Genomic DNA, 12,833 nt, shown 5'->3' with positions numbered 1-12,833 from the left:
CTAGGCATCATTTTTCATTTAGGAACACGTAAAAGGCAGTGGCCTACCTCTTCCACTTCTGCCCACAAATCGTAGGTCATTAAATCTGGCCACCTGGTTCTTCATCACAGCAGAAGCGTTCCGCAGCTCTGCAGAGTAGTTCTCATCGTTTCCAGCCATGACAGTCACCACTGTCCCGTCGGGCACTTCTCCCAAGGCCACCACCTGTGGAACAGGGAGACAATCACCCCTGGTGAGGCACACTTTGGAGGTGTGTGCTCCCCTCCCAGCTCTGCAGGCTGCCACGCTGGTGAAGAGCTCTGTGGTGAGCAGTCTGGTACTCGCTGTGCACAGAACAAAGTGCCACATCAAACACAGAAACACCGTGTGTTGTCTCTGTTTCTCAGAGCTTCTTCATTGTTGCATTTCTTCAGAAAGGCTCAACATCCTTACAATGAGTGCATGCTTAAGGACAGCTTTGTTCTTAGCAAGCAGGGAGCAGTGAGAGGACAGGAGGCAAAGCTTGTGTCTGTAAATTATGCACGGGAAAGCATTTAAAATGGAAATCTAGAAATTAGTATTAGCACCCTTAGCACCCAGATTCAATTCTGTTCTGGTTGTAGCCATCACCCTGACCCCTGAGCTCCTCTGACTTCAAGCCAGAGAGATCTGTGCATCCACCCATCCCAGGAGTGGCACTCGGGGCACCAGCAGGCAAAGCTTGACGCCCAACACGCTCTACAATGGAGCACTTCATGGCTGGGATTCAAACTCCTCATGTGCAATATAAAACAAAGCTGTATTTCCTTGCAGGCATGTAAATTTTCATAGTGCTTGCAAGAGTTGCATGTGGTTAGTGCTGATACCTCCCTCAAATTCCAGGATGGGTGAACAGAAGATATCAAAGTATTTCATTTCTCCTTATGTTCCAGCTACCTGATAGTCTCCCTTTCATGCTTCAGTGGTTGTGCAGTGCTCCAACATCTGATTAAATAAATGTCATGGAGCAGACAGCTTCTGATTTGAAAACACCAGGAATACCTACAGTGTTAGTGCTCTGTGGCTTCTTAAAGTGAAAATAAAGTTAAACAGGAATGTTAAGTTACTAGGAAGAAAATATACACACAGGGGAAACACATCCACAAATGTATTAATAAAATAACCTCCTTTTCCCCAGCTGGCTAATTCTGATGCTGAAAATAAATTTATAACAAGAAGAGATTCAGAAATATTGCATGGCTGAGCCAGAACTTGAAAAAATATCTTAAGCTACAAAGTCTCTCCCCTTGCAGTTACCAATTTACATGGTCAGATATGACTTTTTATATTATTCAGAGTAATTTATTCTGTCTCCTGAAATATATAATACATTTTGTCATATGCCCTTCCTGAAATGTCTTTTCCATAAATGATCCTGGCTGAAACTAACAATTGCAGGTTGCAGGTGATATTAATTCAGTGGAAAGAATGAGGAGTTTTGGATATATATAGGGAGAGCATTTTGTGGTCCAGTGAACTGTACAATGTTTCTCTAAAACAATTAAGAGGAATTACAATCATATAAAAATAGGCCATATTACTGAAAACTATAGCTTATTTTATTTAAAAGAAATATTGAAGACAAAGAAGCAAGTGAAGCTTAAACACTGTTTGAAAAGAATTTACCTGCTTTTCTTTTTTTGCATAAAACACAAGGTAATCCCACCCAAAACTAAAAGCTAAGTTTTGCCACAAACTACCATGAGGTCTTAATGTATCAAACAAAGATTTAACTTTAAAGTCATATGAAAGTCCCTGAACATAAAAACAGAGGAACCACCACTGTGGCTAAGATCTGAGATCCCAATAACTCTGTCTGGCAGCAACCAGGTCTGACGGCTTAAAAGCCAGGTGTAAGGAATAATAAACAATAATCAAATAACAAATAATAATCTGGTAAACAGATTAAAAAGCTGACTCTAACTATTAATAAATGGATACTGGCTTATACTGTGAAGCATGGGGCTTGAGACTACTTATAAACCACTCCCTTCCCAGTCTCAACAGACCACGTTATCTCTGGACACTCTTGTCGTGCCCATCAGCATCCCAGGGAGTTGCACCCAACGCCTTTTATACCTCACAAAACAACAACAAAAATCACATTAACTCCAGAAATGCAAAGCACCTGGGAGCTCAGCAGGAAGCACAAGGCTGCCAGGGGCCTGGGAAGAGGCAGAGGTGCCTGAAGCCTCAGCTCACCTCTTTGTGCCGAGGTACCTGCAGAGCACGGACAGGCAGCGCCATCAAAGCCCTGTCTCAGTCCCAAACCCAGGTACAGCTTATAACACCTGGCAGCAGGGAGAAAAATCCCTTAAAATGCTCCCCTCTGTCCTCTGTTGCTTTTCAGAGCTTTCCTTCCTGCCCTTTCCACTCAATGTCAGTTCAATTTGTCAGCTTAGCCACCAGCCCAGAGCTGCACGTGCCACTGCCGTCGCTGAGCAAACTTTTCTAGAGTTGCATCTTGGATGCAGTACCACAGTTCATCTCAGAGGAACAAAGGACAAGACAAACTGAAATCAGAGATGAAAACAAAAACTTTGGCTCATAAAATAAAGCCCTATAACATGGGGAACTCCCCTGCCACGCAACAGAAGTAAAATGCTAATTATTTTCTTACTTCGATACTTCTTGCCACAAACCAGCCGAAGACTATTGCACAGGTACACAGAAGCGCTGGGTAGAAAAAAGCTCTGCAAAACAAGTTTGAAACCTGGAGAAGTACCCACCATTTTGAGAATTTTCAGAAGTAATTATACATACTGAAAGATTGTTGGCATAAACCCTGATCTGGCAATTTTATGGCATTTATCAATACAAAATTAATTACATATTCTTAGAAAGAGGACTGTAAATGCACTGTGAAATGAGTAAGGACTGTGTTAACAATTAAAGATTAGAAGTAGCCACAGTGCACATTCCTTACCTATCCTTCAATACTCATTATCTCTACTCTTTCAAAATCTTTATTTTATTTTCCAAATTAAGCTCCCTACATATTTTTCTTTTCTTTTTTTTTTTTTTTTTTTTTTTTTTTTTCTTTCAACTAGAGCTCAAAAAGGTACCTGAATCCCCAAAATAAAACCAAACCAATTCTTATGAGAATTGAAAATAACTATGTGCTTTTTGCATAACACAGTTCTGGTTAGGCAACCTGTTTGCCCAGTTTCGGTCCAGTGGGATTTGAACTGGCCAAAGTATGTAGCCTGAAGACGGAAGTTATAAGCACAAAGCAAAACTCCTATACAACAGCAGGTACTCAGACTTTCTGCAGAGTAAAATGCTTATCTGGAAAAAAAAAAAAAATGGCCAACACTAGTGTACATGCTAACTAGTTCCTCTCAAACATTGATAGCTGCCACTTCAAAAGCTGTCTTGCAAAACACTGAATTCAAACAGCCTCTGAATGTAAAATCTGTATTGAGAATGCTTTCTCCAGACATTGCCAAAAGAGCATCTGATACTATTAAAAATATTTCAGTGTCCTGTAACTTAAAACAGAATAACTGATTTGCACTACTTTTTGTTTCAAATCTACATCTGGGCTGACAATTTATACAGCAGGTTTCAGCTTGAAGCTATTTAAAACAGCTGAGTTATAAACTCTGAAAATTGGGGTTTGGAGGGAAATGCTGACAGACCCTGAACTACTGTGGTGCTACTGGGGAAATGTTTTAGACTCCACATCCCATTTTCCCCTTGCCTTTAGGTCCATTAACACTCACTGCTGCTATTAGCATCATACAGAAGTCACTTCTAGCATGGCAATCTGGGTCTTTATGACTTGCAGCAGAAACTCCCACAGAGGGGCCAAATTCTGATGACTCAACTCCAACAAAGTATTGCTGGCTACTGAGATTAAGAAGTGAACATGATTCGGAGCTGGGTGCACAATATCCATTTATTTTATTCTGAATATTAACTAGAGCCATATTAACAAATACTCATCTAATACTCTTCCTCAAAAAACCAGACTGCATTAACAATCATCTTAGTGAGCACACAACAGGGACTCCCTCCCTAGTGTGTGCAAATATTAATACTTAAAATTCAAACCTAATGCTAAGCCAACACTATTTCAAAAAATTATAATCAAACCCAGCACTGTTTATAACATACTTCCTCTCCTGCATATGATTTATATCTGTTTTTTTAAATTAAAACAGTGCTATATCCAGCGTACGTTTTTGCTTGAGATCGCTGCGAGAGAATTATGACACACTTAACACACCACTCAAAACATTATCATCAACATACTATTTATTGCCAATAAAACTTCACAAAGTGTGTTGTCTGTGAGCTATTTCATTTTCAAGTTATTGTTTAGCTGAGATTTCTATAGCTCATATCTGTCTTTTTTTTCCTTTCAGAGCTGATTCCCATTCTGTTGTAACACAGTCAAATGTTTCACTGTATGATACATGCAGCTCCTTTGGTCTAAAACTATTGGGCAACTGCATGCAAGTTGCATTTGAAAAATGAAATAGATTTTTTTTTTAAATGGCCATAAGTATTTCAAGTGAATTTCAAATTAATTTACAGGTAAAGAAGGGCATATATAATATTTTATAAAGTGCATATTGCATATGAAAACACAGCTGCACCCACAGCAGCCGGGTGCAAGGGGCAATGCTTTTGCTCGAGACTCTGATGAATCTGAAAATCTGTCATATCTGCACCTCCACGTCAGCAATCAAACATAGGACCCACATATAAGACACATATTAATACATAAATGTGAGCACAAAAATATTGGGGAGCAGTCTAATCCTTTGTCTACCTTTCTAACACTTGTAAGCATTCTTATTGTAATAATATTCTAAATACTTTAATATTTAGTTTAGATCTTTCCCTTATTCTAATGAGATGCGACCGCATCTTTGAATTGCTGTGAGGTAGGAGAAGGCTCAGACACCTCAAATGAGAACAGCAACGTGAGCACGATAATGCAACAGCTCCCGCGTCCCTGCTTTGAAGAGTAACTATAACCCCCACTTAATCTAGCGCTCAATTAAATTATAATCACAATTCTCTGAAAGCTCCTCCTCCTCACGCCGCAGCCCCTCGGAATCAGAATCACTGGGATACACACGCAGAGAGCCTCTGAGTGCGACACCAAGCCATGGAGCCAAAAGACACCCCATTTTCCTGCCATTGCTGCTCAGCCCCACCATCGCGCCCCGCACGAGCAGGCCTGTGCAATGGCTTCCTCCCGCAATTCCAGCCTCTCCAAGCTGTTCCCACACACACTTTAGCCAAGCCTCACCCGCAACATCTCCAAAGCAAACCTCCATCCTTATCACCACTCACTTTACCAGGGGCTCATTTAACCACTTTTGCTATTTATTCCCGGACAAACGGCCATGATAACACGGCTGGCAGTGGGGAAACACAAGAAAAAGTCTCACACTGGGTGAGACTGTTTCCAAATTTTTCTGTCTTTTCAGGGATTTCCAGGTGTGTTATTTTTCACAGGAAAATGTTGAGACCCTCGCAGGGCCACCTCACCTCACTATGACCCATGACCTGCTCAGGAAGGCACTTGGGGACACCCCAGCCATTGCCCCCTCCCTACCAAAAGCCACGGGAAGGAAAACTCCAGGGGGAACACTTGGAAATATTGCTAGAGGAGGAGAAAAGGCTTGCTTTAAAGCACGCAATTACTGTTGTTATTATTACAGGTTTTTTTCTAAAATCGTTTCCTCTCATTAGCGCGCCGTGGGGATAGAGACAGAAAATTAAAAGCAGCATCCCCAGTGCAGAGCGGGGTGGGATTTATTATGGAAATGTGCGACCCTGCCAAGGAGTGCGTCTCTGGGCAGCCACTTCCTCGGTTGTCCACCAGGAGAAGTGAAGGGGCCCCGTGTCCCCCCCCTCCAGGTGCTCTGTGTCCCCATCTCTGCCCGGGCTGCTGGAGGGCAAAGCCCCGGCCCCACTCTGCTCTGCAGCCTGACTCTCGGACTCCAGCCCCCCGCACGCTTAGAGCCCCCGCAGACCCTCCAGACCCGCTCCCGGGAGCGGAGAGGAGGAAGGGGCACCCCCGTGGGTCAGGGGCTGGCTTCTCGAGGTGCCACACTGAGCTCCGGCCGAGGGCTGAATCCCCCCTTCCCCAGGGAGGGAAAGAAGGTTTCTTAAAAAAAAAAAAACCCAAGGAGAGAGACTGTGGGGGGCAGGGGGTGTCTCCCAGGGGATGCTCAGGGGGGCACAGAGTGTCCCTGGGCTGCGAGGGGCACACACCGGCAGTGCCTGCGGGGATGGAGATAACGGGATGCTCCGGGGGTGCGGGCCGTGCAGGGGGGCGGGAAGAACTGGGGGGCACCGGGGGAGCAGAGAGGGTGAGGAGGGCAGAGCTGGGGGGCACAGGAAGCGCAGCAGGACGGGGGGCACGGCAGGACCGGGAGAGGGGGGTGAGAGGCACTGCGGGAGCTGAACTTCGAGACATCGCGGGCCGGGGCACAGGAGGCACAGCGGGACAGTGACAGGATACAGAAGGCACTGCAAGATTTGAACACTTGGAGCGGGGGGGGGATACAGGAATCATTGCAGGACTGGGGGGTCAGGGAAGCCCCGCGGGGGCACAGGAGGCGTTGCAGGATGGGGGTGCACGGGGAGCATTGCAGGGCTGGGGGGGCACAGGAGGCACTGCAGCCCAGGGACCACCCGAGACATTGCGGGGGCGGGGGGATCGGGGGCACACAGAAACCCCTGCGGGCACCGAGATGCTGCAGGAGGGGGGGCGGGAGGGCACAGAAGTCCCTGCGGGCCTGGGGAGGACACAAAAGTCCCCACGGGCCGGGGGCACAGAAGGCACTGAAGGACGGGGCTGGGGGCTGGAACTGCGGGACACACACAGAGAAATCCCTCCGGGCTGCGGGGCACAGAAGCTCCTGCAGGACGGGGATCACCGGAGACGCTGCGGGCCGGGGTGGGGGGCACAGGAGCCCCTGCGGGAGGAAGGGCAGGGGGCGCGGGGGGAGCATCCCGGGCCGCGGCGGCTGCGGGAGGGGGGAGTCTCACCTTGAACGCCACCGGGAGGGTCTTGTTGCAGCGCCAGTGCGAGGGCAGGACGGAGCAGAGGAAGTTGGGGCTGTCGGTGCGGACCAGCTCGGCGGGGTGGTCAGCGATGATCTCCACCATGGTGCGGTTATCGTGGGGGCGCAGCCGGGGCACGGCGGCCGCCGCGTCCTGTTGCTGCTGCTGCTGCTGCTGCTGCTGGGCTACCACCACCGGGCTGACCTCGCTCATCTTGCCGGGCTGCAGGCTGCTGGAGGGGGGGCTGAACCTCCGGCTGGTGCTGGGATCTACGGGAATACGCATCACAACAGCCACAAGTTAGCGAATTGGGGGGCGGGGGGGGGGAGCGGTAGGGGGATCGCTGGTAGAGGAGGCGTGTAGTGGGGGGTGGGGGTTGTAAAAAAAAAAAAAAAAAATATATATATATATCTAGTGAAAAAAGGGGGTGAATGAAAAAGTGGAGGGGTGAAGATAAGGGGCAAAAAAGCAAATTAGGTAAAAAATAGGAAAAAAAAAAAAAAAAAGGAGCGGATTAAACGCACGGAAAAAAAAAATCTCAGTCTGTTTTTGGTTTGTTTTGGTTTTGATTTTTAAAGAAAGATGGACGGGGCGAGGGGTGATGCCGTTCTGGGGGTGCCTGCAGCCTGGAGCAGCGAGGAGGCAGAGGCTGGCGGTGGGTCCGGGGCTGCCCCTCTCAGCACAGCCCGGCTGGAAACTGCATGGTCCCGGCTTCTGCCCAGCTGCAAAGCGCTGCTGCTTCTCCTCCTCCTTCCTTCCTTCCTTCTCGCACAGTCTCTTTGCTCTTTTCCCTCCTTCTAGCCACCGCTTCTTCCCTCAAGTGCTCGAGTTTCTTCCCTTTTTTCTTCCCCTCCCTCCCCGTCTTCTTTTCCTTTTCGGATTTTCCAAAGATTGTCTTGGGAGAAGTGGAACTCGCTGCTGGTTCAGCTTCCTGGGCTGCTGCTGCTGGTGGCCGCCAGAATCGTAGCGTAACTCAGCCCCGGAGAGGAGCGGAGAGGAGAGGGGGGGTTCAGGGGAACGTCCCGGTTTCCTCCGAAGAAATCTTCCTCCTCCGGACACACACAGAGAAAAAAAAAGGGAAAAAAAAAAAAAAAAAAAAAAAAAGAAAGAAAGAAAAAGGAAAAAAAAAAAAAAAAAAGGAGCAAACAAAAAGCCTCTCTGGGACAGTGGCGAGGAGCCGCTGGGTTCCCCCGCTTATTGCCTTTGGCTTCAGGAAGCGGGAGCTCGGGAAGGGGCTTGGGAAAATTGGCTCCCCCCCTCCAAAAAAAAGGCGCTCCCGAAGCGATTTCGGCGGGGAAACAAAGTTACTGGGTTTTTGGGGTGAAGAGGAAAGTCACTGGGCGGATAATTAAAAGAGGCTTTTTAGCAAGTTCCTTTCGGAGGATCAGGACTTAAGAAGAGTTGAACTTTCGGATTCCCAGAGAAAAAGAAGCGGGGATCATAGTTGAGGGAAAAAAAAAAGAACAATCACACAACAATAAAACACCCCTCTTTAGGCTGATTTCTAAGATTGACCAAGCAAATTCTAGGAAAAGGCAGCCTCGGTGCAGCCCGGTCCTTCGCTGCTGGATCCAAGTCCGTTGAGTTGAATAGGCGAACAAAATCTTGCCTTTTTTTTTTTCCGCCCTTGATGAACAACAGCAGCAAAAAATCATTAAAATGTTTTGTCTGAGTTATTTTTCTTTCTGGAAAATCGGGTTAAAAAATAATTATGAAAAAAAGCAACAAAGTTACAAACTTCTTTTGGGTCCCAAGAAGTTGAGGTCGGGGAAGATGAAGGAGCCGGAAGAAAAATAACAAACCCACGCCACAGTTTTTTTGTCCTGAATGTGGTTTTTGGAGGCTGGGATTTCTAATGATTAGGTTTTTGTGGTTTATATAGACAGGACTCTCTGGCTAAGGCGATCATTATGCTGATGAGAGTCAGCAGCACGTGGTGCTTCAGTCCTCAGACTTTTGCAGCCTTCAAAATAAATAAACCAATGTGCATCCCCCCCAGGAGGAGAAACTCTCACCCACGGAGAGGGACAGGGAAGGGGGGGAGCAGGAGACGGTCTCCGATCTCCACTTCTCTCCGGGTTTTTTCCATTAACACTTTGGGCTTGTTTGTTTAAATTAGAAAAAAAAAAAAAAAAAAAAAAAAAAAAAAAAAAAAAAAAAAAAGCCTGAAAAATCTTGTTTGAAAAAAAAAAAAAAAAAAAAAGTAAGAATAATCTGCTGCCAAAGAGTTTTTTGCTAAGTCTCCGGTAGTCTAAAGCCTAAACCATTTCCTTGAATGAATGAAAGCTATAAAACCCCCTTCAGACTATTAAGGTAAAGGGAGTCTGGTTTGTTTTCTCCCTTAAAAAAAAAAAAAAAAAAAAGGGCAGATCTTATTAAAAACCATTTACATACCCAATGGTATGAAAGTGTCACCGCCTCCCCGCGCAGATAACAGCCTATCACAACCCGCCCTCTAATTTCTAAGGCTTTACTCCGACTTGCTACTTCCACCTTCTCGTAAAAAGTCGGCGCTGCGTGTGTGCTCCTTGCTCGCCGCCTGTGTGTGACTCGGGGCGCTGTGTGTGTGTCTGTCTGCGCTGGGGGGTGCGGGGTTTGTGGCCTTCCCACGAGCCCTGCCGAGCCCCGAGCCCGGCGCCCCGACCGGCCGGCTCAGCCCCGCGGGACGCGCTCCAGAGCCGGGCGGAGCAGCGGCACAGCCGGCCCGGGGTGTCCGTGCGCGGCTGCCGGGGCTGCGGGCACCTCCGGGGCTCTTCGTGCCCCCTCGCCCTCCTCCTGCCGGGCTGGCCCCCGCGCCTTCCTGCCCCGCTGCCCGCAGTTTCTGCCTCCCCGGGGCAAAGCCTGGCTGTGCCGGGGAAGGTGCGTGCAGCGGCTGCTGCCCCGCTCGGCTCCGGAGCGCAGAACAACCCGCAAGCTCCGCCGATCGGTCACAGGGGAGAGCTCTCGCTCCGCGCACCGCGGCTGCGGATGCGAACCGCGCTCCGCGCCCGCAGGGCGCCCACCCAGCCCCGGCTCCGCAGCCATCCCTGCATCCCTCCATCCATCCATCCCTCCATCCCTCCATCCCTCCTCCCTCCGCTCAGCGGCTTTCCCACGCTTCCCGCGGGGAGCGGCACCCCCGGCCCGCTGCCTCGCAGGGATCTGTGCCCTCCGCTTTTTTATTTCCTCAAGGTGGTTTTCCCCTCTCTTTTTCTTTCTTTTTTTTTTTTTCTTTTTTTTTTTTTTTTTTTAATTTTTTTTTTTTTTTTTTTTTTTTTTTATTATTTCCTTTTTTTTTCTTTTCCCTTTTCTTTTCCCGGCCCAAGGTTGGAAGTTTTCTATCCCGTTGAGAAAACGCGATCCGTGTGCATAACGCTGCAAACCCTTCCCGAGCTCGCCCTCCTTTTCCCGACAACCACAGGGATCTGCTTTTCCCCAAAAGCGGCCACAGGCGTTTTCAAGGCACAATTACTCATCACCTATAGGGATTAGTATATATGCAGAAGCTCTGGTTTGCTGGGGTTGTGATACAGAAAATATATTTTTTCATACTTATTTTGGCAAAATATTTATGTCCATAGATTCTTTTGGCTTCCTTCCCGCCTTCTTTAGCTGGCTCTAAAACATTCCCGAGAGCCATTCCAAATGCGCTAGAAAGAAGGCAAAGAGTTGTTTTATATCCAAATGCTATATAGGCCTGACAATCATGATTTATTTTATTTCAAACAAGAAGATACGTTTCCACTTTTAATTAGTCACACTAAAAATTTTACAGTCACCTCTCTTCCTACTAAAATAAAATAAAAAGTTAATTAGGATAAACTAAAATAAGTCATTGGAAGCTACCAGTTTAAGGTCACTTAAAATAGTCCAGGGTTATTTATAATGTCGAAATAAAATTTTCCACTGAGTGCCCTAACAAAGTTTCAGGTATCTGGCACAGCTGATTTTCAGTCTCTGTGCAAAAATGTCTTTCTGCTGAATATTTACACATTTAACAGGAACTTACTACAGTCTGGAACAGATCAGGGCTCAGAGCTCTAGAATTTTATTTAAACGGTTATGGACAAATTAATAAAAGTACCAGTAATGTTTATGGACCTACATAAAAGCTGGATGGGATTTTTCAGAAGAAGTCATTCATGTTATGATATATATATAATCTGGAACATTGGCTTGGATTTGGCTGGAGTGGAGAGCAACCCTGCTGCTCGGCTTTCCTCGGGTTTTATTTCAGAACTTCTCGGAATTTTAGCACTGGTTGCAAAATGGGTCATATTTTAAGATCTTAGAGAATTGTAGGAGGTTGGTGAAAAAATGTGCTTGCGCTGCAACTTATATCTTAACAAACACCTTCAGATCCACTTTACAATATCGAATTTTCATTAGTATGGCTGTGCTTGCTGCAATTTAATTTTGTCTTTTAGCTTTTTCACTTTTAAGTGTGTTATGAATACAGCCATAATTTGACTGCTTTTGGACAAAAGGTAATGTTTTAAAGAGCACTGAGTTTGTTTACCATCACATTTCTAAAACATAGGCCCAGTACACTCCTGTTGTACTGAGTGCTCAAGATGAAAAATAATTATCAGATATGAAAGATTCCAACCTGGATGATGTTCCCTAAATAAATATTTTCGATGCCAGTTTGTTGGGCTGGAATGTGCTGCAAATACGATGAACACAGAATTTATTTTGAGCCTCTCTGTGTATGTAAATAGCCTTTGTGAAACAGGAATAAATGAATGGGTTCACTGGGTTTGTTATTGTATTCGATATTTTTAGCAAGAGCAACTACAGCAATGTCAGCAATTATTACTATAGTGAAAGAATTGCCAATATTCTTGTTTCCAACATCTACCTTCCCGAAGTTTTTTATTCACTCATGGAAGTGTGATTCGAGCCAAAATATGTGAACTTAAGTAAACTTAATGCTAGAGCAGGTTTGCCCGAACTTCCATTCATTTCAGCAGGGGCGAGATAAGCTCCAGTGTCTCTTGGCAGCGTTTTACTTTCACTTTGGTTGGAAGTTGACTGTTTGCCCAGCTATTCTTTGCTTTTTCTTAAGTATGACAAATAGTAACTCTAGATTAGCACGTTATTCGGTCTGCTAAGTAGGCGTGTGGTAATGAGCTCTGTAACAGCAGCATTCTTACTCAGACTATGGACTACGATGGTTTGTTTAACTACTGTGTCCCTGCCCCACTGATTTACTGCCCAGACAAAAGATTGTTTCTGTCCTGAAATTAGTTGAAAGCATTTAATATTTCAGCATCATGCACTGCTTTTTAGCATTTCTAGTTCCTGATACAAAGAAAAGCATAAAGATTTGATAGGCTAAAAAAGGATTATATTTTTAAAAAACGAACTAGAGAATTTTACTTTTACTCCAGCATTTTTAGTAGGAAGTGAGCACTAAGAGCTGAGACTCCTGTGTTCTGTCTTGGGATTTGATGCCAAATGCTCTGGGATTTTAGACAAGACTTTTAACAAGTTTTCATTCAGTATAGAATGCGGTCTTAACTATTACCCATATACATTTTGAGACAGAAAAAATATGTGTTAAACTCTCAGAGGTCCAAAGATGACCAGGGCTCGGCACCCAGTAATACCATGAAAAAAAATTTGGAAATCTGGTAGGAAACATGCCCCGTCCCTGCTGAAAAACTGTTGGCTTTTCCACGGCACGCAGCAAAACACGGGCTGTGCAAACAACAAAGTAAACAATTACTGCTTCTGTATTTTTCCTAAATGATTTATTTTCTGCTTCTCTAATAAGCAGGGACTGCAAGCCTAGGTGTGGG

At 45.8% G+C, this 12,833-nt stretch overlaps 1 protein-coding gene across 5 annotated transcripts in view; it reads right to left on the bottom strand.

The window, feature by feature from the left end:
• Positions 1-8,118, bottom strand: part of RUNX2 (RUNX family transcription factor 2) — a 157,638-nt gene extending 149,520 nt beyond the window's left edge. For 4 of the 5 annotated variants that reach the window (XM_056487545.1, XM_056487546.1, XM_056487548.1 and 1 more), the window contains exons 1-2: positions 7,036-7,350; positions 48-204 (exon numbers count right to left, since the gene is read on the bottom strand). In XM_056487545.1, the coding sequence (XP_056343520.1) occupies positions 48-204; positions 7,036-7,335 (457 nt within the window). In that variant the 5' untranslated portion in view covers positions 7,336-7,350. Of the gene's footprint in view, positions 1-47; positions 205-7,035 lie in introns of all 5 variants that reach the window. The other variant, XM_056487547.1, reaches the window with a different exon arrangement.
• Positions 8,119-12,833: the final 4,715 nt, after the last annotated feature.

The sequence above is a fragment of the Oenanthe melanoleuca genome, chromosome 3 (genome assembly GCF_029582105.1).
Source record: "Oenanthe melanoleuca isolate GR-GAL-2019-014 chromosome 3, OMel1.0, whole genome shotgun sequence".
NCBI classification, from domain to species: Eukaryota; Metazoa; Chordata; class Aves; order Passeriformes; family Muscicapidae; genus Oenanthe; species Oenanthe melanoleuca.
This window is presented reverse-complemented; position numbering and strand designations above follow the sequence as displayed.